Below are 21,007 nucleotides of genomic sequence, written 5' to 3'. Positions count from 1 at the left end.
CGACTCGCTAAGTGCTTCACCTGAAATTTACAATGTTGTTTTCCAGGATCACGCGCAACCGCTCTTTGATTTCTTCGAAGCGCTCCTTCTCGTCCACCGTCACTGTGCTCAGCCCGTCCGGCCTGCAAGGATCACAACCCCCCCCAGGTTAGCGACGAGGACTGTCAATAACACACATGGATAAATCACCCTAGCCTGGAAGCTCCGAGCCCTGGAGCAACCGATTTCAGCTTGTGCTTCCCTTTGCTAAGCACACACACACACATACACACACACACACACACACGCACAGAACAACGTCTCACCTTTTCTGCCTTTGACACAGTGGTATTTTGGAATCCATTCTTTTTTTAAACTTGAATATGTGCACTCGTTTAGAGGCAGTGCGAGGATCTGGGCTTTGGGGGCTCTTTGGGGACGTTAGGGCCTCGTAGCCCAGCGGCCCCCAGTAATTGCTGCCCTCTCTGACTTTAACGGAGCATAGGAGGATGAATAATATGGACAGTAAGAGACTATGGCAATAAAAGACAAAGAGAAAGAAACAAAGAAAAATGGTAGAACACAAGAAAACATGTGGCGATACACAACAGATTAAATAAAATCACATGCCAGACTGAACAATTCATAGAACATAAAATCAAACAAACATAAATGTGGCTAAATCAAAAGGATGGGAGACAAAAAAATGAGCCTTGAATTAACCCTGATTGTATTTCAATATCCAAGATCCCCACATAAATCTGGCATAAAGGGAAGGATTCTGAGCAATGATAATAATAATATGGACTCAAGCGCTGTTCCAAACCCCCTGAAAGGAAAGATGGGGGCCCACCTGTTCCCATGGACATGGGACGCACAAAACGCAAAGCTGTAGTGAAGGAGAGTGGGGTCAATAATGGCCCCGCGTTCTGCTCTCTCCAGGAGGTCCCGCAGGTAACCCAGGTGTCTGTGACAACCTCGCACTCCATTCCGGGCGCAGTACTCATCCAGGACAAACACCTGTCCCGGACTGAACCATCCCTGCACAAACGCCAACGATCGTGTTAAAGCACATAACTCTGACGGAACCTTCTTCCTTTCTGCTTGGTTTGCAACTTTGCCCAATAATCCCCTTTAGCATTTGTTTATTTATTTTTGTGCACCGGTAAATTCTATTCCATTTGTCACTTACCAGGGAGCAGAAGGTGTCGTTGAGCCTGTGGTCCAACGTGAGCCGCTGCACCATCTCAAAAAGTGAGGCGTGGTCAAAGCTACAGGGGTTAGCGGAGATAAATTCATCCATGCCATGTTTCTGAGCTCTGTCAGCGTCTATCAGGCCAACAGCACAGGGGAAAGAACACGGTCCAGATCAATAGCAAGTCTTCCTTACAGCATCAAAAACACTGGGGGGAGGGGTTGATTGTTCTACTTCTAAAGGGGGAAACTCTATGCACTTACAGCTTACATTGTCAACTTGCATTGTTTCATTGAAACAGATTTGACGTATCGCTAGATGAGCTTGTAAATAAATCTTCTGTCACATGTGCGTGCATGCATCGAAGCGTCACATTCCCTCACGTTTTTCGGGAGAAATCAACTCTTTTCTTTTTTCTCTCTCTATCTTTTTTATGCTTTTTTTAAAAAAAAAATAAATAAAAAAAAGTTCAGAAAACATGCTGGTATTAGATGCAGCCTATGTTTTCAATAGATTCTGCCATTCGCCATTGTTGAGCGTCACTCAGTTCCTGACAGATACTAGGACATGTGCTACTAAAAAAAAGACAGAAATATGAGGAAAGAAAAGAAAATCAAACAAACCGAGATATCATATAAGGTGGAATTCTTAAATGAATATGGCAGATTAGTAATATCCAGCTGTATTAACAATAAAGATAAACATAATGATTCTACAGTAAAAGTGGAGGATGACAACGTCATTAAGGCACTGATTAAAACGTGGACTGATTAAATAAATAGAAATTATCTAAATAAAGTACTCGAATACCAAGCTACAAATTGACCCTCTCCTTTGCTCGGGTCCCTGACATATTTGTAGTAAATATGATTAAAAAAGATAAGAGATGCAGTCACATTCTCTGTGAGACACTGACATGAGACCACATGGTTTTGGGAGCGGGAGCAGGAAGTGGAGGCCAGTTTCTGGGCTGGGCAGGGTGGGAGTGCGTACCAAATCGGGCACAAACAACACTGCTTTCGTTCCAGGGCGGTGAAAGGAAGGAAAAAAAGCACCACACGTAAAAGAAGAGGTCTTATGTGCGGGGAGGTGGTGGTGGTGATAGTGGTGGTGTTGGGGGGGGGGGGGGGGGGGGGGGTTGTCACAGGAGGAAACAGTATAAGAGAGGTTGTTTTGAGAGGAGTGGGACAGACAATGTGTGATTTGGTGGAAAGGAGCGTTTAACGTGACAATGAGAGACAGTTGACGGGGGAACAGGTCACAACGACAGTGATGTTGCTGGATCAGTGTGGCCACAGTGAGGAAACATCCCGTCCACAGATGGCGCCTGGGCTTGAGCTACCTCTCAGTGGGCTACGCCTCCGTCTGCTCTAGCGTATACTCTGTACTTTAAAGAAGGATCAATTTACCAACTCCCCAAATGCATATTTTATACATACATATACAGATTATCACATGCTGGTGAACTGTGTGACTTCATAGAGCTTTTAAATGTCATGCACATCTGCAGTCCGGCTTTCAAATTTGCAGGGGTTTTTCTTTTAATTTTTTTTTTTTTTTTTAATAATTACTTTTTTTGGCATTCCTTTTTTTCCCTCTTGGCATTTGCAAGTTGACAATACTTGAATACTGTATGTTGCAGTGTATTCATGATCTCTACAGAGCACACTAACAGGCAAACCACTACTGGAGAATGCTAACAGGGTAGCAATACAATCTGGTGCAAGTATATGGGTAAATAGCATGAAGCCGACAGAGGCAGAACTGTATCATTCTCTGGGAGATGGGGAAAATGAATGAAAAGTCCTGATTTTGTAGAAAATTATGGACACATGACACAGGTGTTGTCCTATTCAGGCAAACAAAGGGCAATCAAAAGAAATCATAATGCGATCTCTCCTTGCATGGAGGTGTAATTCCGGGCTAACGTCCAACTATAGACCCTTCTATTAGGAAGAAGGAAGAGGAAGGGGGGGTCCGGAGTATTTTATTGTAAGAAGAGGCTGGATTAGCTACTCCTTGTCTTTAGGATTCACAATACTCCGCACACATATTTGCCAGCTCTCATCAGAAAGAGTCCAAGGGAGAGAAACGACCAAAAAATATAATTTGAGCCCTCTGAAGTAAAGCGTGATCAACAAATTTCAGCCATGCGTTCTCCCCTCTTCTCCTCTACCGTCGGCCCAACTTTGTACTTTCCTTTTGCCTTTGGAAAACATGAGAGTTTGATGTTTACTGCGTTTTACCAACCCTTCAAATTCGTATCGTCTTTCCAAAAAGAAACGAAATTTGTTGCTTTACACAGAGGGATCCAGTCACCAATGCCAAAGAAGAGAGAAGGCAATTATGCAGTAACAGCTACAATAACTTTAACCCTTAACTGAGTTAAATAATAAGATCTGAGGTCAAATACATGCATCCTAAACTGGCACAAATGGATGCCTAAACTTAGATCCTTAAGTAGAGGTTGTTGAAAAAAGAAAAGAAAAGTTATCAACTAATATCTAAGACATGAGGCGAGACGTGGGAAAAAAAGGAGAAGAGAGAAGGAAGAAGAAAGAACGTTGAAATTGTCAGATAATCAGCGGGGATTATCTGAACTGTGCCGGCTACAGGGAAGCACTTACCCTTGAGTCCAGCTAGAAGACAGCAGGGTAAGAAGGGACAAACCAGAATAACATAAAGACTAGCAACAAGGCTGGAGGAGAGCAATCACGAGAGACCCTGACCTACTGTAGCAGCTGCATTACTCAAGAAGGGTGTACAGGCAAAGCATGAAGAAGAAGAGACAACTGAAAACACAACAACCTATCCCAACATGAGAGTCTGTTGGTGGGGGTGGCGGTGGTGGTGTTTGAGTACATGTGAAGATACGTGAAGACAGATACAAAGCCATATAAGAGAGAGACAGAGACAGAAAGAGAGAAGACGAAGAAGAAGAATTGACTGTCCTCATCACTCCACTGCAGTTCCATTATTCCAGACTGTGAGTGTGTAGTGGAGGAGCGACGCGCCACGTGTTCAGCACAGTCGGCTGGAGAGAACTTCAGAACAGAGGTACTGGCACCTTCCCAATGATGTGAACCACCCACATTTGTGTGTGTACGATAGAATTTTGAGACTATAAAGAGAGACTATAAAGGTCCTCAAACACTTTTTTTTTTTATATATCAATTTTCTGTTGTGGTGTGCCACAGGGTTCTAATCTAGGTCCTCTTCTTTAAGTCATTTAAGTCATTTTTTATCACTGCGAGGAGGTTTATTTCCAGTAAAATGTAATTACCGGTAGTCGCTGGGAGGAAAATAGAGGGATTAGTCATATCTGCGCATTTTAAGTCTAGATTTTGGTCGCTAATTTGTTCTATTACATTTATTATCTGAAACCTCAATCTGTCTTTAAAAAGAAAAAAGCTAACCCTTGAAGATTGTGCTCCGATTTTCTGAATCCAACGGCAGGACCTTTATAGCGCCGCGTCTGATTATGCTGCAGCAGAGTCAGGAGGGCTGTGTGTCACATGGACCCAGTGCCATTCAAGACCACCATGGGGGTGAAACATGTATGCGTGGTGTGCCACAATGTTTCAGGGAAGGGAGGAGTGGAGGTTTGTGCCACTGTGAGGAGGATTTGAATGGCAAAAGCTGGCATCAGAGGAGTCAACTAACCACAAGAACAACCACATACTGGACAAAGAAACCAATGGAGAAACAACATAGAGTTTACGTGATAGGATTCTGAGTAACTGATCCAATTCAGATCTTCATAGTTTGACTCCAATTATGGGGCGGAAAAAAAATGCTACAATACTTTTAGGAGGAATTTTAGGAACTTGGCTGTCTCATTTTAGTAAAATACGTCGATCGTTTTCTTCAAAATCAAAGCTTTTGTATTTTCATTTCTGAAACTAATGGTGGGAAAGAAAATGTGCACATTTGTTTTCTGAATAGCAGGATCTATTATTGTAGTATAACTTAGAAAGAAATTCCCTAAAATCACGGTACGGATCAAAGAAATTTGTCCCTAGCTTGATTTTCTGTCGGTGAGGAGAGACACCACTGCACAGTCTTACCTTCACTTCGCTACCTGACTGGTGGGCTGCTTAGAGGTGCGAGTACAGCGACAAGACCGATTAAATGTTTAAACATGTTCTATGTGGCTCGGCTGTCACCCAGTGATGAGGGAACCATCTGAGATGGGGGTCTAAATCTGGATTTAAATTAGCCCAGCGCTCTCTGGCGCTGTCTAGATTCAACCCCAGCAGGCTTGAATGTTCCAAACATTCTGAATGGGTGCTGATCCCTTTAGTAGAAAGCAGTCTGCAGGCTGTGTCCTGATAGATGCAATGCCAGATGACACAGCGTCTTTTTGGAGTTGACTGATGACTGATGCTACTCCAATAGTCTGAGCCACGTAAACCAGCTGATGGAATAGCCATGGGATTGCACCTTTAAACACTGTGGGAGTGGTGATAATGAGTGGACGTCCATCAGATGCTGGAGGGATCTGTGAGAGATCAAGGCATGTGTGTGCGTGCTTGTGTGTTAGTTCTACCAGCACATTCTGTGGTTGCAGTGTGGAGCGCATGGTGTGGGACATTTATGGGTTAGAGCTTCACTGCTTTGTGGATGAAAAGTTGCTGTCTGGAAAACGGAAGGAGATCTGCTTCGGGCTACTTACAGAACTGAGAAATGGGAGCATCCATTTGGGCCGAGGCACCCCCTTTAGAGTTGAGTTTCTGGACCTGAGTTGGTGGGACCGGCTTGTGGGACTGGCCAGTGGCGCGATACATGGCCTGGACCCACAGGATGCGGTCCTGCTCGTCGTCGCTGGCGAACATCACGGTGTCGCCTTCCTTCACGGCGTTGAAGAACGCCCGACCGCCGTCCAAGCCTGCGGCGACAGCGCGGGGAGCGGCACGTTGTCAGTTCCAGGTGCACCTGCGTGCTTTACGTAGCTGCCAATGAAGCTGGCCTCACCTGGCTGAGGGTCACTATAGTCCACGGTGTAACCGTCCAGCTGCAGCAGCTCCTGCGGTTCAGACTTCTTCTCTCTGTAGCTGCACATGGCGAATGTGTACTGACTTACCTACAACACAAGGTTTGACAAACAAGCCTTTAATTCAACGAGGCCTTCGGGGTGTCTTCTCAACAAAGTATAGATCTGCCTTGTCTTCCATGTAAATATGAACGGCATTTAAATGGCCACAGCCTCAAGGAGAGTCACGGCTGCTTCATTTATCATTCTGATGACCTACTTGCACGAGGACGAAGAAACGTTTCTTCCAGCGCTTCCAAACATTCTTCCCAAAAGCCCAGAGATACCTGGAAAAAGCAAGGAGACAAAGAAAACAATCAACATAGGTTTTGAATTAAGTAAATCATTAAGTCTAATTATTTTGATACATAACACAGGGTGCACATGTGTGTATGTGCACACACACACACACACACACACACACACACATACATATATATATAGTCACCAGGGGGCGCAGTAGACTTGACAGTATTTCTCCACATATAGGACTAGAAATGAGGCCACAAGAGCTGAGAGGGCTGGATTTCTATAGGCTAAAGGATGAAAAATTGAAGGAAAGCAGGATTGTGTGTCTCACCCGCAGTGTTTCATGTTCTGGGGTTTGTCCATCCTTATGGCCAGTTTGATCTTCAGATCCTGGTCAGGACACGCCTTGGTCACAGTCATCTTATGAAGTTCCGACTGTTTGGGGCTGTTGGGAGTCGGGTGGAGGACGACCTGCACTCAAAACAAAAGGACACAGCTACTATGTCTGTCTCAAAAGTCGCCCTCAGTGTGTTTATTATATATGTTGATCTAATTATATGCATAGAATTATACATAAGTAACTTTTAAAAATGAACAATCCATGAGAATTGTACAGAAGAGGGGGCCAAGTCTCCCAGAGAAGACGACTGCCTTCCTGCCATCACTGCTGCAGCAGGAAGAGAAAGAACCCTTGTCACGAACCCAAGGTCACAGCCTCAACAGGGACGTCTGTGGAGCGCTCACGCCTCGCTTTACCATTTATCACAGTAACCTTACACCTCCAGAAAGGACATCATGGAGGACAGAAAAATGCTGCTGCCCTCTGCGTGTTACTGAGATTAAAACTTTCCACAATCATTTCCTGCACACACAAGCATAAAAAGCACCAACCGAACGTGTCAAATCTCTCCTTCTGGCTAGGAATGGCAATTACACTAAAAGGAAAATGTTTTTAGATTCTAACCATCGGCGCCTTACGTGGAATTGTAAAAGCTGGTGGTTAAAGTGTTGCATGGCTAATCCAAAAGCTCTTATGTGCTGAATGTGAGCAGCTCTCCTATTATCTTGGGACAGGAGTGAGAATGCCAGTATTTTTGTGCTGTGCTGAACACATTTGTGTGATGTTGGACTCAGAGGCGTTACCCTGCCCAGCTCTTTGTCCTCCAGTGCCAGCACCCCCGTGCTCTCTGTGAACAGTTTCACCTTGACAGCAGGCAGAGGGTGTGTGGTGGTGAAGTCCCCTTGGGTCCCCCAGCTGAAAGACACAACAAAAGACACTCCGGAGGTTAGTGTCCATGGCAGCGGGACGGTGGCGCATTTAACAGGTGATGACTCCATCTCGGCGAGCGCCGACTCGCCTTTGCCTTGGCAATGAAAGCATGTAAAAGTCCAAAACCTGAAACAGAAACAAGCTTTGCAATATCTCTGAGTTTGTAGACTTAAAAGGGCGCAAATGTTGAAATCAAAAGAGTCCGTCAAACGTGAGGAATAAGGCTAAAGAAATGTCTGGAAGCTAAGCTCAGCTGATGATGGCGAGGCCCTCACAGGAGGAGGAGGAGGATGCAGCATTTGGCAGCGATGCTACAGCCCTAATGCAGCAATGACTAGCATGCTGAGAGATTAATACTCTGGTAGCAGGTTACACGGAGGAGGGGATTTGGCCACTTTTAGCTGTGTAGTCTCCAACGGTCATGAAAGCATCGTGTTTGCTGGCCCACTCATGGGCTGCTTTGTTCTTTTTTGCCTTGTGGGTGCAAACTAAATGCTCTAATGAATTTAATCTAAATTGTAAAAAAAAAAAAAAAAAAAAAACTCCAAAGACTTTGTTCCGATTAGATTAGATTGTGTAGTCCAGCAGGTACTGAACTCCTGTTCAAGTTTAAAAGCTGATTTTGTCCCCAGACTCTCTTACGTGATTTAAGGAGTAATTGCTTTAAAGACTACATAGCGGGAAAGGCATTAAAGCATCCAATGTGCATTTTTCTTCCTCTGGAATGACGTGTTTTGATGTGGTACCAGACATTCAAATTTGATGAAGCAAAGCAGCAGAGAGCTGATCCATTTTCTGAGGGAAGCATCGTGCTGCCACTGAAGGTGACCTTGGGGATGACAGCGTTGCTTTTTGTAACCCAAGCTCATGTGTGCGACACATACAGTAAGTGGCATGAAAATATTAGCAGTAAATATCTCATTGAGTCCTGCTGCACAGCAATCTCTTCATTCAAATTAGCATATTAGCTATTTCCTCTTAAAGGAACACAAGCAGTTAGTGAATCCAAACAGTGAGCAGTCACGTGTTCTCATGAGCGACCCTCCCACACACACACACACATACACACACACTCATTACCCTCTCTTTGTTCTCTAATCCCCCCTTTCATTCATATGCCTTCAGCTCTCTCATACTCTCTTCATGAAATGGCTCTTCAATTAAAGGCATCAGAAGAAAAATTTGGGCCTTTAAATAGCCTGTACGGACGTTTCAGGGACATTTGCATCTTGCGCTGTACAATACGGCTTAATTAGGTGGGAAAATATCAGTATTTTAAAAGATTAGCTTTGCCTCGTGGAGGAAGACGTGCTTGGAAATTTCATGCAGAATCTTTTAAAGGGAGGAGGGACATCTGAAAACCTCCATCTTGGTTCTAATTTCTTTGCTGGAGGATGTCACAAAGGTGCTCACGTTGGTTTGGATGCCTCTGCCTGGTCGGTCTGGAGTTTCTCGCCTCCCTCCACCTCCATGGTGCAGTAGACAATCCTGTTGGGAGCCAGAGACTTCAGTCCCTGCACCTCCATGATCACCACCTGAGAAGTAGAGACATCAGCCTGAGTTGATGCAGACAGGAGTGATTCATCTCCCAGAAACGGGTCACAGACGTGCTGCCAGCAAACCTCTCCAAGTTTCTACAGCACAGATATTCCAGAAACAGTGTCTCAGCCTCAGTCAACTCTTACAGCTAAAACTGGATGTTACCGGATATAAATGTGCAAAATAGCAACACTCATCCATTTATGGTCCATTTTTGACAGCTGTTAAGTCCCACCTTAAAGGTGAACAGATGAAAAAATCTATAGGTGAATATTCAGCAGGAACATTTGGCATTAACTCGTCTTAACATTCATGGATGAAGGGAAAACACGTATTTGTTCCTATCGCTGCAGATTCTGAACTCCGGTCTGAACTCCGGGGGTGCAATTGTTTTTCTGTGGAGACAACTCATCTCAGAGGCGATGACAAGATGTGTCGTGTTTCCTCCTTAAGAGGCAGGTAAAGTGTGTGTGTGCATGTGCGCGTGCCTGCATGTGTGAGTGTGTGAGAGAGAGACAGCGAGTGTGAGAAAGTCTGTTCTTCACGTAGCGTCTGTTCAACGCCCCAAACGGATCTGCTGTCTCCTTCTATATTTAGCTGTGAACAGAGAAGTCGATGAAGTGCTCTGATTTGGGAGTGCTGGTACGGGAAGATGTGCACCAAACTAACAAAATAATATAATAATCTAAAATGGCAATATTCTCTCGAGCATCATCTCAATCAAAACAATTAAAAAATATGTCTATTTTGCCACAATTCCTGGGCTGGAATGATTAAAACTGAACTGAACTAGAATTGAAAACTTATTGATGTGTGTCAATCTACCAGCAACAGATCTGAGCTGTGTTGTTATCCTGAAAGACTTTAGAGATGAGAGAAACTCCGTGCTGCTCTGGTTCCTCGTCAGCCTCGTCTTTAGGACAGAGCAACCGAGAGGGGAAAACCCTCTGCTAAAGTTCAACCCAAGTATCTTGATATGGAACTTTTTCCCACCCAATCCTGAGCTACACACCTCCCACACACTCCTCCTCCCGATACTTGACCTCCTCATGGACACATGTTCTCCTCATGAATGCCTGTCCCTGAACTCCTCATGAACATAGGTACCTAATGTCCTCATGAGTGACTGTACCTCCAGGGTGAAGGACAGAACCACGTCTGACTTGGACAGTGTGTTCTCGTCCTCCTGGCCCATGTCAATGATGGAGGTGTTGTGTCCCCGTTTCAGCTTCTGGATTTTGAACTCTCCTCCCTTGGACACGGGCATGCTCTCCAGGTTGGCCATCAGCTGATTCACTGAGGACTTGAGCTCTTCGATGTACATGGCCTCCATCTCTTTGGACATGAACTTGGGGAACTTACCAGCCTGTTTGGAACAGAAAAGACATCTCACATACCAGCAGTGTCGATGAGGACTTAATCAGTCTACTTGGTTTGATCTGACGTTTACCTACAGCCAGCAACGCTGTGTTTGTGAAGCACTTTCCAAATGTGTCTGACTCACCCTGGCAATCTGGTCCGCCATCTGAAGACGACCGTCCAGCTCCCTTCTGATCTGAGCAGCCTGCTCGTCCAGGTTGTCCAGCTGTGGGGAATTGAAAGATGTTGATTAGTTAATCAATGTCTAATCAGGCTCAGAGGGAGCTGCGGTCTATCCCAGCATTTACTGGGTCAGAGGCAGGAAAACACCTCAGACAGTCCACCACAGGACAGCTAGATGTCATTTAGCCTCCAATCAACCTGATGAGCATGTTTTTAGACCTTGAGAAACTGAACATGGAGAAACATGCAAAGTCACTCATCTATTTAGAACGAGAGTATCTATTTCTCTCACATCCCCCCAATATGAGCCTGGTCCTGCGCAAGGTTTCTCCCTATTAAAGAGAGCTTCTCAGCGCCACTCTACATGTTTGGGGTCCAGACTGGGTTTCTGCACAGCGCCTGGAGACCCCTTGACAGATGCTATATAAATAAACTTTAAGTGAATTGATCATCTCTTTTAATACCAGATCATATTAGCATATGTGGGATGTATATGTTTTGGATTATAATTCCTATATTAATGAGATATATGTCCCACTTATTGCGCGATTCATATTAAATCTCTTCACTTTAATCCTGTTTTAATGACTTGTACTGTAGAAAAGCAGTTATAAGTGATTATTAGGGATTTACTTTCAAAGATAAACAGGCTGGCACCATTTCTGTGGCTGGGTGCCACAAACAACATTAAGAAAATGCAATAAAAACGTTATTAAAAAAACACCAGGCAAATCTCAGTAGGTGATGCATCGCAGATCATCTCTTCATGAGCTCTATGTAGCATTTTAGCAAGAGACTACTTGGTTGCCAAGTTGGAGGAATACTGTAAAAGTTTGTAAAAGCAGAATGGCTCCAGAACTTTCATCCTTGGAGCTCTGGGAACGTCCCTGGATTAGTTTACAGTCAAGTCAGTCAGTGAAAATTTTTTAAAAAAAATTAAAGAATCTTCTGAACTGCTGGCGGGGAAAAGAAAGCAACAAATTAAAGTAATGTAATATTACCAGAACAGTGCAGCTCTAGTACAAAAATGGCCGCCATCTCTCATCCTGGTTTTTGCCCCAGAGCGTTGAAAGGACCCAAACTGTGACTCTTCCATCAATAAGAAATGAAGGTTTTATATGAGCTGACACAAAGGGAGGAAGGCCTGATGTCTCTCTCTTGCCTCACTCTTTCACGTCTTTTCACAGCCAAAACCAGTTCATTCCTGTTACATGTCATGTTGTGACACACCAGTCAGCCCCATTTTCTCCACGAGAATGGAAATTTAATTGAGACGTATGTGCGGCGCAGGGAGAGTCACCGACAGCTGCAGACTACAGATCTAGAGAAAAATCGTTTTGCCCGTCTCACTGAGGCGTTGTCTTGTAAAAGACGCGGGCTTCTAAATATCTGTAAACAGATTTTATTTTAATATGTCAACTTTTTTTTTTTCAGAAGAAATGCGTAACAATGTACAGCAGTATATTAACTGTAATGGATCACAGGAAAGAGGCCTTTTATATCACTCAAACTGTCCCTGTACAGCTGTCAGTGTGTTATATCAGGCCCTGGGATCTGTTTGCTCTCCTGCACTCTGAACGCCTCCAGTCTCCTGCCGCTGGGATGCCAGAGCTGACCTCTCCTTGCCGTATATTTCACCCTATTACATTAGCAGGCCCTGTCTGTCAGTCTCTGCCATCTTGATTCTTTGCTGCCGCTTCAAGCAATCATTCCTAACAAAGACGGAGCTGAAGTCACAGTGTTACCGTTAACAGGATGGGGGGGGGCTGGGCTGGAGAAAACCCAGGCCCCCGCACAAACCGGACTGGGATCGAATAAGAAGACGTACTGTACGCCAGGGAGCAGATATGGGGGGGGAGTGGCTCAAATCATTATTCTCACATAAGGAAAGCTGTTTTCAGCAGTCCTGACATCTTTGCTGTCTTCAAATCTTGATATTCCGCTGATGTGCAGTTAAATCATCCCAGGCAGATGGCGCCTAGAGTGAAGGGGGATCTGGTGCGTTACCAGTGCCGACCACCGAACAGCCGTCCTGCCGTGTGACCCCCCAACTCCTGCTTAGTAGAGCACATAATCAGACTTCACCACCAGCTGCAGCAGAACGTTTGCACTCGCAGTTCTGAGTGGCGTTCTGGCCATCAGTGACACGTAAACAGAAGGAGCCTTCGTCGTCATGTTTACGAGCATTAAGCCAGATTCCTCCGCATCCACGACCCGGCGACTCCCCCTCCCGCTGCTGGCGGTCCTGCAGTGCCTGTCAAGATACACGAGACCTCTCGTGCATCGACAGCGACATCTGACTCGCTTTGAGATCCCAGAAGGACTGTCAGGACCCTGCCTGGAGATCTGGGTCTGCTCAGTGTCTGACGCTGCATTTTACTATCTCGTCTGCGCCGCTTCTTCTCCCTCAAAATGCACCAGTCTCAAGACTTCCACGACTGCTTGACTTGGATGCTGCAGCCGCCGACGCAGCTGTTGTGACGCTTCTAACATGGAGGTGGGTGGATTTCCGCCTCCTGACAGCAGCAAAAAGCAACACCGGGCTTTTCTGTGGGAGGTCAGCGTCTGTGAACTGACTAACAGCCGTCTCCTGCTGAGCCCCACAGCATCCCCATTTCATCTGGCCTATAATCACCGAAAGGTCACTGTTGTCAAAGTACCACAGGTGCAACACAGGTAGACAGACGGCCCCCGCGCGAAAGAAGGCTGGTTAAAGGTACGTTTCGCCCCCACACGCGGCAGCAGAGCTGATGAGGGCAGCGGCGCGCCGACGTTACCCGAGCTGACAGCAGGTCAAAGGTGGAGGAGCAGGAGTTGGTGGGCGGCCGGCAACACAGCAGAGGTACAGCTGGACGCCGAGATATCAACAGTAGATAACACAGTCGGGGGGGTTACAGGGGGCGGAGAGAAAACCCACGTCAGTGGAATCTTATTCCGGAATGATCAGGGACTAAAAAATGCCTTTTTCCCAATAACAAAACGATCTGAAGGAGAAATCGTGTCAAATATACACAGATAAATAAAAAGATACTGTATATATTAAGAGGACACAATGTTGGGGTATCCAAGCGCGGATGTTTTATCATCCTAACCGAGAGGTTTAATCATTATTACTATGCATCATTAAACTTTCCTCAGGCGTCATTGATCTCATTAAACAATTATGGCGAACAAATATGCCTGGGCCAAACCTATTTTCTGACAGTTGTTTGGTCAGACTGGCTGCTGCACATACCAGCCTGATCAGAGTGTGAGTCACTTCCAGCGGCAAGCTCTGACTCCAGCAGGAGACAGAAATAGACTAGCACTTCCTCTATATTACTTAGTTGCAACTGGGGAGAAAAAAAGAGCAAATCCCGAGAGATAACAGCAAAGACATGATAGCCTCTGAATTCCAGCCAAAGCCAATGAAATCCTTTCATCAAATCCCAGCAGACGTTAACCGCGCTGACTCTGCATCAGTGTTTTAGGGATTTTATCATTTAGTAGAGGAGAGAATGAGGTCGCTGATTGCTTGCTGAGAAAAAGCTTTAGGTTCATAATAATTGTACATATTAATAAGGGAGGGAGGAACAGCATCTGGAAAGGCAGTTGGACTGCAATGGCACATATTTAACAAAAATACCGGTGTTGATTAAGCTGCAAGGCTCCAAATTATCAATATTATTTCAATGTGCTTTTTCTGTAAAGTCTGACTCTACCAACCGTGGTGCATTCAGGGACAGTTGGGCCTCACAGTTAACGGCTCTGCTGCCAGCACAGCATAAAAAAATGGATCATTTCAAAGGCTTAAGAGGAGAAACGCACACCGTGAGCGATTTATTGTACCACAGTGTGCATCTGTCACGCACGCTGCTAAACACTCTGCAGAGCAGAACCTGCCATGTATTGATCTTTGTCTCCTCTGATAGTGGGACAATGCCGAGCACGCTGTGCAACGGCCCCGCATCACAACTGAGTCAGCACCATGCTCTTTTTCGGCATCTCTCGCTTGGTTTCTTACAATTGTCTTCTGTGATCCATTTCTGGGTTTAGTTTCCTTCCTGTCTGGTCTTGGCTTCTCTCTGCACTTGTGTTTCTCACCTGTCTGATTGTCCTCATGTCTGCCACCTGTGTCTCTGTCTCCCTCACCTGCGTCTCATTGCGTTATCTTCACCTTAGGTACTACTTTCACATACAACCAAAGTTCCACATTGCGGTACAGTAATAGGATGCTGTTCTAGTTAGTGACATTAAATGCTATTGCACATCCTGGGTGGATTTTATCAATGGTAGTAATTTCAGATATTGCCAAAAACTCACCCATCTTTGATCTTCTTGACCACTTTATTCCTTTTGGGGTCATAGGGAGGTTGAACATATGTGTGGAGGCAGGGTACCTAAAGGTGCTCTAAATCTCTTTCAGCACCTTTCCCTACTACATCTTCCATGTTTTGTCTGCACTGGGGCTCGAACCAACAACCCTCTGCTTCTCAGCCATCCCAACAGACTGAGCTACCAGCACCAATGTCATTAAGCCAGTTTCCTGGCAAACAGTCAGAAATATATTGAATTTCTGCCTTGATCAAAATGTAAAACATGAAGTTTTGTGGAGTGTTGTAGAGAGCGACGGTGCTGCATATTTAATGTTGCTGTCAGAGATTTGGACAAAGTGTGAAAACATCCTGAGGTACCAGCTTCACTTCTTACCTGGCAGGCCTGGTAGAGAAGCTGGTGCTCGAACTTTTTGATGCCGAGGATGTTCTGGAACATCTCGTACAGCTGGTCCTTGCTGAGGATCAGCTCAGACGCTGCGCTGGCTGTCATGCGCTGCTGTGCCTTGCGGGGATCTTCGTCCCCGCGGTAGATGGTGTCAAACTTGGCCATCCAGGAGCTGAGCACCGTCTCCTTGCTGAGGCCGTCGATCTCCGGGAGGCTCCGCACGCGCTTCTCGATGTGCCTCTTGAAGACTTCCCTGAAATCTCCTGCAGAGAAGCCGCCACTTTGCACCATTTTGGCCACGCGGTCGCTCTTCAGGAACACCTGAGAGGTCAGCCAAACAGATGTTAGCTTTTTCAGATGTGATGGTGAAACCCAAGTCGAAATTCTGCCCCGTTAGCCAGTCAACCGGTGCCCGTTCCGTCAGTCACACACAGTAAAGCTGTATTAGCACCCTGGCAGGGAAAAGATGCAAAAACCCACAGTGCTGAATCATTACAGTGAAGTGAAATACAGCATTAGTCCTGTTTGTTGGAGGACAGCGAGTGTTGGAGCCAGAAGTAAGACAGAAATACACACCTAAATCGTAAACCAGATCCTGAATAATGACTGAAAACTGGGTTTGATACGACTAATTTGCACACTTTCTTTACACGCTGAAAAGGTGGTAATTTATTCACAATCTTTAATGTCTTACGATTAATTCAAGAGATCCAAACACAAAATGGGGGGATCGTTCTGGAATTATTCAGGTTTCCAGAGGTTTCAGACTGAGGTAGAATAATAGATATGTTCTTTCTTTCCACTGTGAATTCGATCCTCATCCAGCCTCATTCTCACTCATTCACTCACACACACACACACACACACACACACACACTCACACACACACCTCTTGTGTACTTGAAGCAGGGAAACGATGACTGATGGAAGAGAAAGAGCGAGGCTGGGAAAGATGGCTGTGTCAGCCACTTGCTCTGACTCATAATCTGAGCAGCGACGAGCGTCAGCCACCATTTTAGTGCTCCCGCTCTTGTCTGAATATCAGCAGTTTGACAAGGAGGCAGCGGCCGAGTCGGCGGCGCATTTTTAGATTCGAAGAGTCAAATCTTGTTATTTGGAGTTTCAAATCAGAGTCAGATGTAATCCAGGAGATACAAACCAGGGGAAGGAAAACGATAAAGGGCTTCAGGCCGGTTGCCTGTACCTCATTGTAGCTCTGCACAGCATTGATAAAAGCCTCGTCAGCCACGATTTGTGTGTCTCCGTTGAGGAAGGCCTGGAAACGATCCTTGGTCTGCTGAAGCTGCTGCTTAGTGATCTGAGGGACGACAAAATACATAGTAAATAGTAATTTAGACAGCAGTTACACACATTTTTGTTTCAGCAGCAGCGACATGTTAGCAGAGGGAACCAAAGGGTGGTCTATATGAAACTGGTAACTGGCTTTACAGGGTTTGCTTCTTCGCTAGGAGGGTGCAAAATTAGATCAGTTTCGGCACGAATCAGCTTTGCGTTACTTGTGTGTCACCATCCTGGGAAAGAGGGAAGAATATAGGAGATGGATGTATGCAGGCAACGTGGAGTGACAAGAAACAAAAATCGGTATAAAGTTAATCAGACTGTAGCTGCATACCCTGGAACCGATGCATGAGTCAGCTGACCTGCATCAGACGTGCTGCAGTCCCCCTAAATACAGGCCGCCTGTGTTAAAACGACCTTACTGTAAGGCTTTAAAAGAGATTTCCCATTACTTGATTCATTTATCGATGCTATTTTCCTCCTGTAGGGACAGAAATGTCAGCCATGGATAACTCGGCATCAAATCATCACAATCTGTTTACAATTAATAGGATTTAATTGATCAAACTGAATATCAGTTGACTTTTTTTGATAGATGAAACATCAGAACGTGGATTTTATAAAGACTTTTTTCCATCCGAGTTACATCAAAGTGTTTTAAAAGAGAGAGTTGTGATTCTATGTGTTAGGACAACCAGCAGCCAGTAAAACGAGCCAGAATAGGAAATGGCTCCTCGGTCTGCACTGACTCATTGTTCTGCATGTTCCATCTCTCGTTGTTGATTGGGGAATTGTGCTGATTAGTAACCAACTTGATAGATGAGGGGAAAATGCCTCCATTTCCATCAGCACCGCAGGAGGCCCAGGACATATTTTCCAACTTTGCTCTCATTGATTTTCTCTCTGTGGCTCTTATCAAGATTAGGGGGTAATTTATTGGCTCGGATTGAAGTGGGCATTAATCAACCTTCAGGAAAGTACAGTGACTTCATTATGGCTCAAAATGACTATGGATCAGAGTTTGGTTCGACCATGCGGCTGAAATGATGTCTGAGTCACCATGAAAAATTCAGAGACTCGGGGGTCTACCGGTAATTAAAACACACCCTCCGTTAATTGTACCTTGGTTCTGTGACTCAATGCAAAGAAACTTTGTAAAACTGTGAGCTTTGTTCCGTGCATTGCTGCTTAATCAGCAGCACATAATAGAAATATATATGCTAGTACTGTCAGCCAGGGTACAGTGGGTACAGATCCTTTAAAAATGCGTTCTGGTGCGAAGCTCTTAGCACCAGTTTTAAGATGCACCACAAGACAGGAACTGATCGATGTTCTTCTGACCTCATCCCAGACAGCAGGACATTCAGCCACACACAAGCAGGCAAAAAGTTAAATGGTGGTTAAACGATGAAAGATGTGTGAGTGCACCTTATAGAAAGGCTCAGCTGGAGATGATCATGGAAGCAATAAGGGATCAAGAGTGATCCATCCAGATTTACAACTATGTTTACTCTGTGGGGCCACGTGTAAATGCACCCAAACACACCATGAAGGGAATTCAGGTGCTAAACAAACTGACTAAACTGACTATTTCTTACTATTTATGTATATACTGTATATATGTCTTATTTTATTTATCTTATTCTAGTGTTGTCTTCTTTATGTTGAATGTCGCAGCGTCACACCAAGACAAATTCCTAGCTTGTGTAATACTGTGTATTACATGAACAATGGCAATAAATCTGCTTCTGATTCTGATTCTGATTCTGATTCTAACATGTACCCAGCCCCCATCAGCAGGAGGGTCCCCCTACAGGAGCCTGGTCCTGCTCAAGGTTTCTTCCTGTTAAAGGGGAGTTTTTCCTGCCACTGTTGCTTGTTTGGGGGTCAGGTCCTGGGATTCTGTGAAGAGTCTAGAGACAATTTTGATTGCTATATGAATGACGCTATATGAATAAAGATTGATTGATTGATTGATTGATTGATTGATTGATTGATTGATTGATTGATTGATTGATTGATTGATTGATTGATTGATTGATTGATTGATTGATTGATTGATTGAGATGAAAACTGGTCTGAGAATTGACCCCTGAGGTATGCCAGATGGTTTAAGAGACTGCCCATGTATTCAGCTGAACAGGTGTGATAAATAATGCTGCACCATCCTAACAAAATCCCTAACTGGGATATTTAGAGCACAATTTCACCAACTGATGATAGGAATTTAGAAAATGTAGTAAAAGAGAAAATTTTCTTTTGGGTCTATAGATCCTGGCATCCGCTCTTCGCACTCAATTAAACAGCACTGGAACGTCTCGCTGGGCCAAGGGCAAGAAGATCCCTTCATCGTAGTAGAGAGTAGAGACAGTGGGGACAGTGGGCTCAGACAGGGGCCTGATAATAAACAATACAGTCTCTCTGAAATGGTCATCAGTCTTGAGGTATACAACATAACTGCTGTGAGTGGAGTAATCAGCTGATTGAATGCTAGCATAAAGTAGATGGTGGCGCATTTAATAAAGAGGCTGTTTGGTGCTGAGTCACGCTGGAGATTCCTATTAAAGTTTTTCAGATGTCCTCCACCAATTAAAGGAAACGTGTTCTCATTATTGCCGTTCATCTAATGTAGCTGCATCCTGGATCCTGCCGACCGAATGTTGTCATTCGATCATAACCTTGTTTGCTAAAGACAGAGCCATTACCCACAGCGCTGCTGCGGTCCACAGCAAACACGCTATTGTTAGAGCCTCTCAACACACGACGGCATGTTTCAGGCCGTGCGGCAGATGCACCACGGGCCCATCTCAGCAAGCAGCTGCCGGCAGCTGCTCTGAATCCACCAGCAAGAGGCTTCACAGTGCGGCAGAGACACAAAGGCGACTTCTCCGCAACTAGATGTGCGCGCAGAGACAATCCAAAGGGATATGTACGTGCACGCAGCACGGCAGCGCGGGAGCAAATACCACTCCTCTGGGTCAGTAAACAGCCAGGTGTATTGTGCAGACAGACGCATTGCCAACAGGAATGGAACCGGAAACTCCGGTTCTGCAGCAGCAGCCTCTCCACTTTCAGGAGGAACAGTCTGTTCCCATCTTCGTCGTTCTTGCAACGCTTACCCATTCACACCACCAACACACTGACAGCAGAGACGCGGCTCGGCTGGCTCCTCGTTATGCTCAAAAATAAGATGGATGGCATGAACATTTCCCACTAGTTGAAAAAAAATCTATAATTCATAGTGCAGAAAATGGATAAAACATGTCCCCACATTTTGGCAACATCTTAAACCAAAAGACCAGAGAAAATTAAATGAATCAAATAGAAAAAATGTTCCTTTACAGGAAGTCTCTGGTCACTCTTTTCTCAACCAGTCTTTCTGCAGGGCGGCGCTCCTCACAGCCTCTGAAAGAGACGAATAACCCTTAAATTTCAGGGATTTCCAAACACGGCTTCCAGTAAGTGGCAGCACATAGACAGCATCAGTTTATTTTTATGCTAATAACCCTGCACGCAGACAGTTACAAGTTTCGATTTCAATCCAATAGTGCACTTTTTTTTTTTTTTTAATGTTTTGGGTAAAACTGCTGATTATTTTTTATATATAGACTACGACATCCTGCCTGCTACCTTTAAGGATTTTCAGCTGAATAGTGTCATGTGGCACAAGGTCAAACGCGTTTGCTCTGACTCCCCCGGCTTACGTTGTCTTCAGTCCTTCTCTGATCTTTCTGTGGCATTACACTATCTATCTTGTCCTGCATTAGCAGTGTGCTGAGGGGATCCTTTCTGCCATTTTGTGTGATCAAGGCAGCGTTACTGACCGTCAACCGGCCTCGGAAGCATGCTGAGCGTTAGCGGAGGAGCGTGGCGTTCCAGCTGGACACAGGAAAGCGTCCAGTACCTGCCACGCACCCTCGGTGCTGTGGTGTTTGTGTATGTCATGCATCAGTGAGAGCCCCCCAGGGTGGAAGAAAGTCCGATAGCGGAGCGCGGTAACGATCCCACCAGTTTCTTACTTAATGTGGAAACTCGGTGCTGCTAATGTCCTTCTGCCTCTGCTCCTTGTCTATTCCAGTCACGCTCTAATGATTTTCCCTTCGAAACAATGCCGTATCTGGGTCGATACACCTGCGCACAATTAAACTTTGCTGTGAACATGACTCCAGATCCCTCAGGGTCGCGTACAGTCGGCGGTCCG

The 21,007-nt window shown here is 45.2% G+C and overlaps 1 protein-coding gene across 19 annotated transcripts in view; it reads right to left on the bottom strand.

The window, feature by feature from the left end:
- The window catches only part of cadpsb (Ca2+-dependent activator protein for secretion b), a 42,116-nt gene that overhangs the window by 16,171 nt on the left and 4,938 nt on the right, over positions 1–21,007 (bottom strand). For 11 of the 19 annotated variants that reach the window (XM_029825918.1, XM_029825917.1, XM_029825921.1 and 8 more), the window contains exons 2-15: positions 16,712–16,825; positions 15,496–15,828; positions 10,769–10,849; positions 10,397–10,630; positions 9,139–9,260; positions 7,599–7,710; positions 6,787–6,926; positions 6,427–6,493; positions 6,149–6,257; positions 5,850–6,062; positions 3,802–3,813; positions 1,172–1,308; positions 833–1,020; positions 21–122 (exon numbers count right to left, since the gene is read on the bottom strand). In XM_029825918.1, the coding sequence (XP_029681778.1) occupies positions 21–122; positions 833–1,020; positions 1,172–1,308; positions 3,802–3,813; positions 5,850–6,062; positions 6,149–6,257; positions 6,427–6,493; positions 6,787–6,926; positions 7,599–7,710; positions 9,139–9,260; positions 10,397–10,630; positions 10,769–10,849; positions 15,496–15,828; positions 16,712–16,825 (1,964 nt within the window). The remainder of the gene's footprint in view (positions 1–20; positions 123–832; positions 1,021–1,171; positions 1,309–3,801; positions 3,814–5,849; positions 6,063–6,148; positions 6,258–6,426; positions 6,494–6,786; positions 6,927–7,598; positions 7,711–9,138; positions 9,261–10,396; positions 10,631–10,768; positions 10,850–15,495; positions 15,829–16,711; positions 16,826–21,007) is intronic. The other 8 variants (XM_029825919.1, XM_029825922.1, XM_029825925.1 and 5 more) reach the window with 1 other exon arrangement.

The sequence above is a fragment of the Takifugu rubripes genome, chromosome 19 (genome assembly GCF_901000725.2).
Source record: "Takifugu rubripes chromosome 19, fTakRub1.2, whole genome shotgun sequence".
NCBI lineage: Eukaryota > Metazoa > Chordata > Actinopteri > Tetraodontiformes > Tetraodontidae > Takifugu > Takifugu rubripes.
The sequence above is the reverse complement of the archived record's forward strand: the minus strand, read 5'-3'. Positions and strand labels throughout refer to the sequence as shown.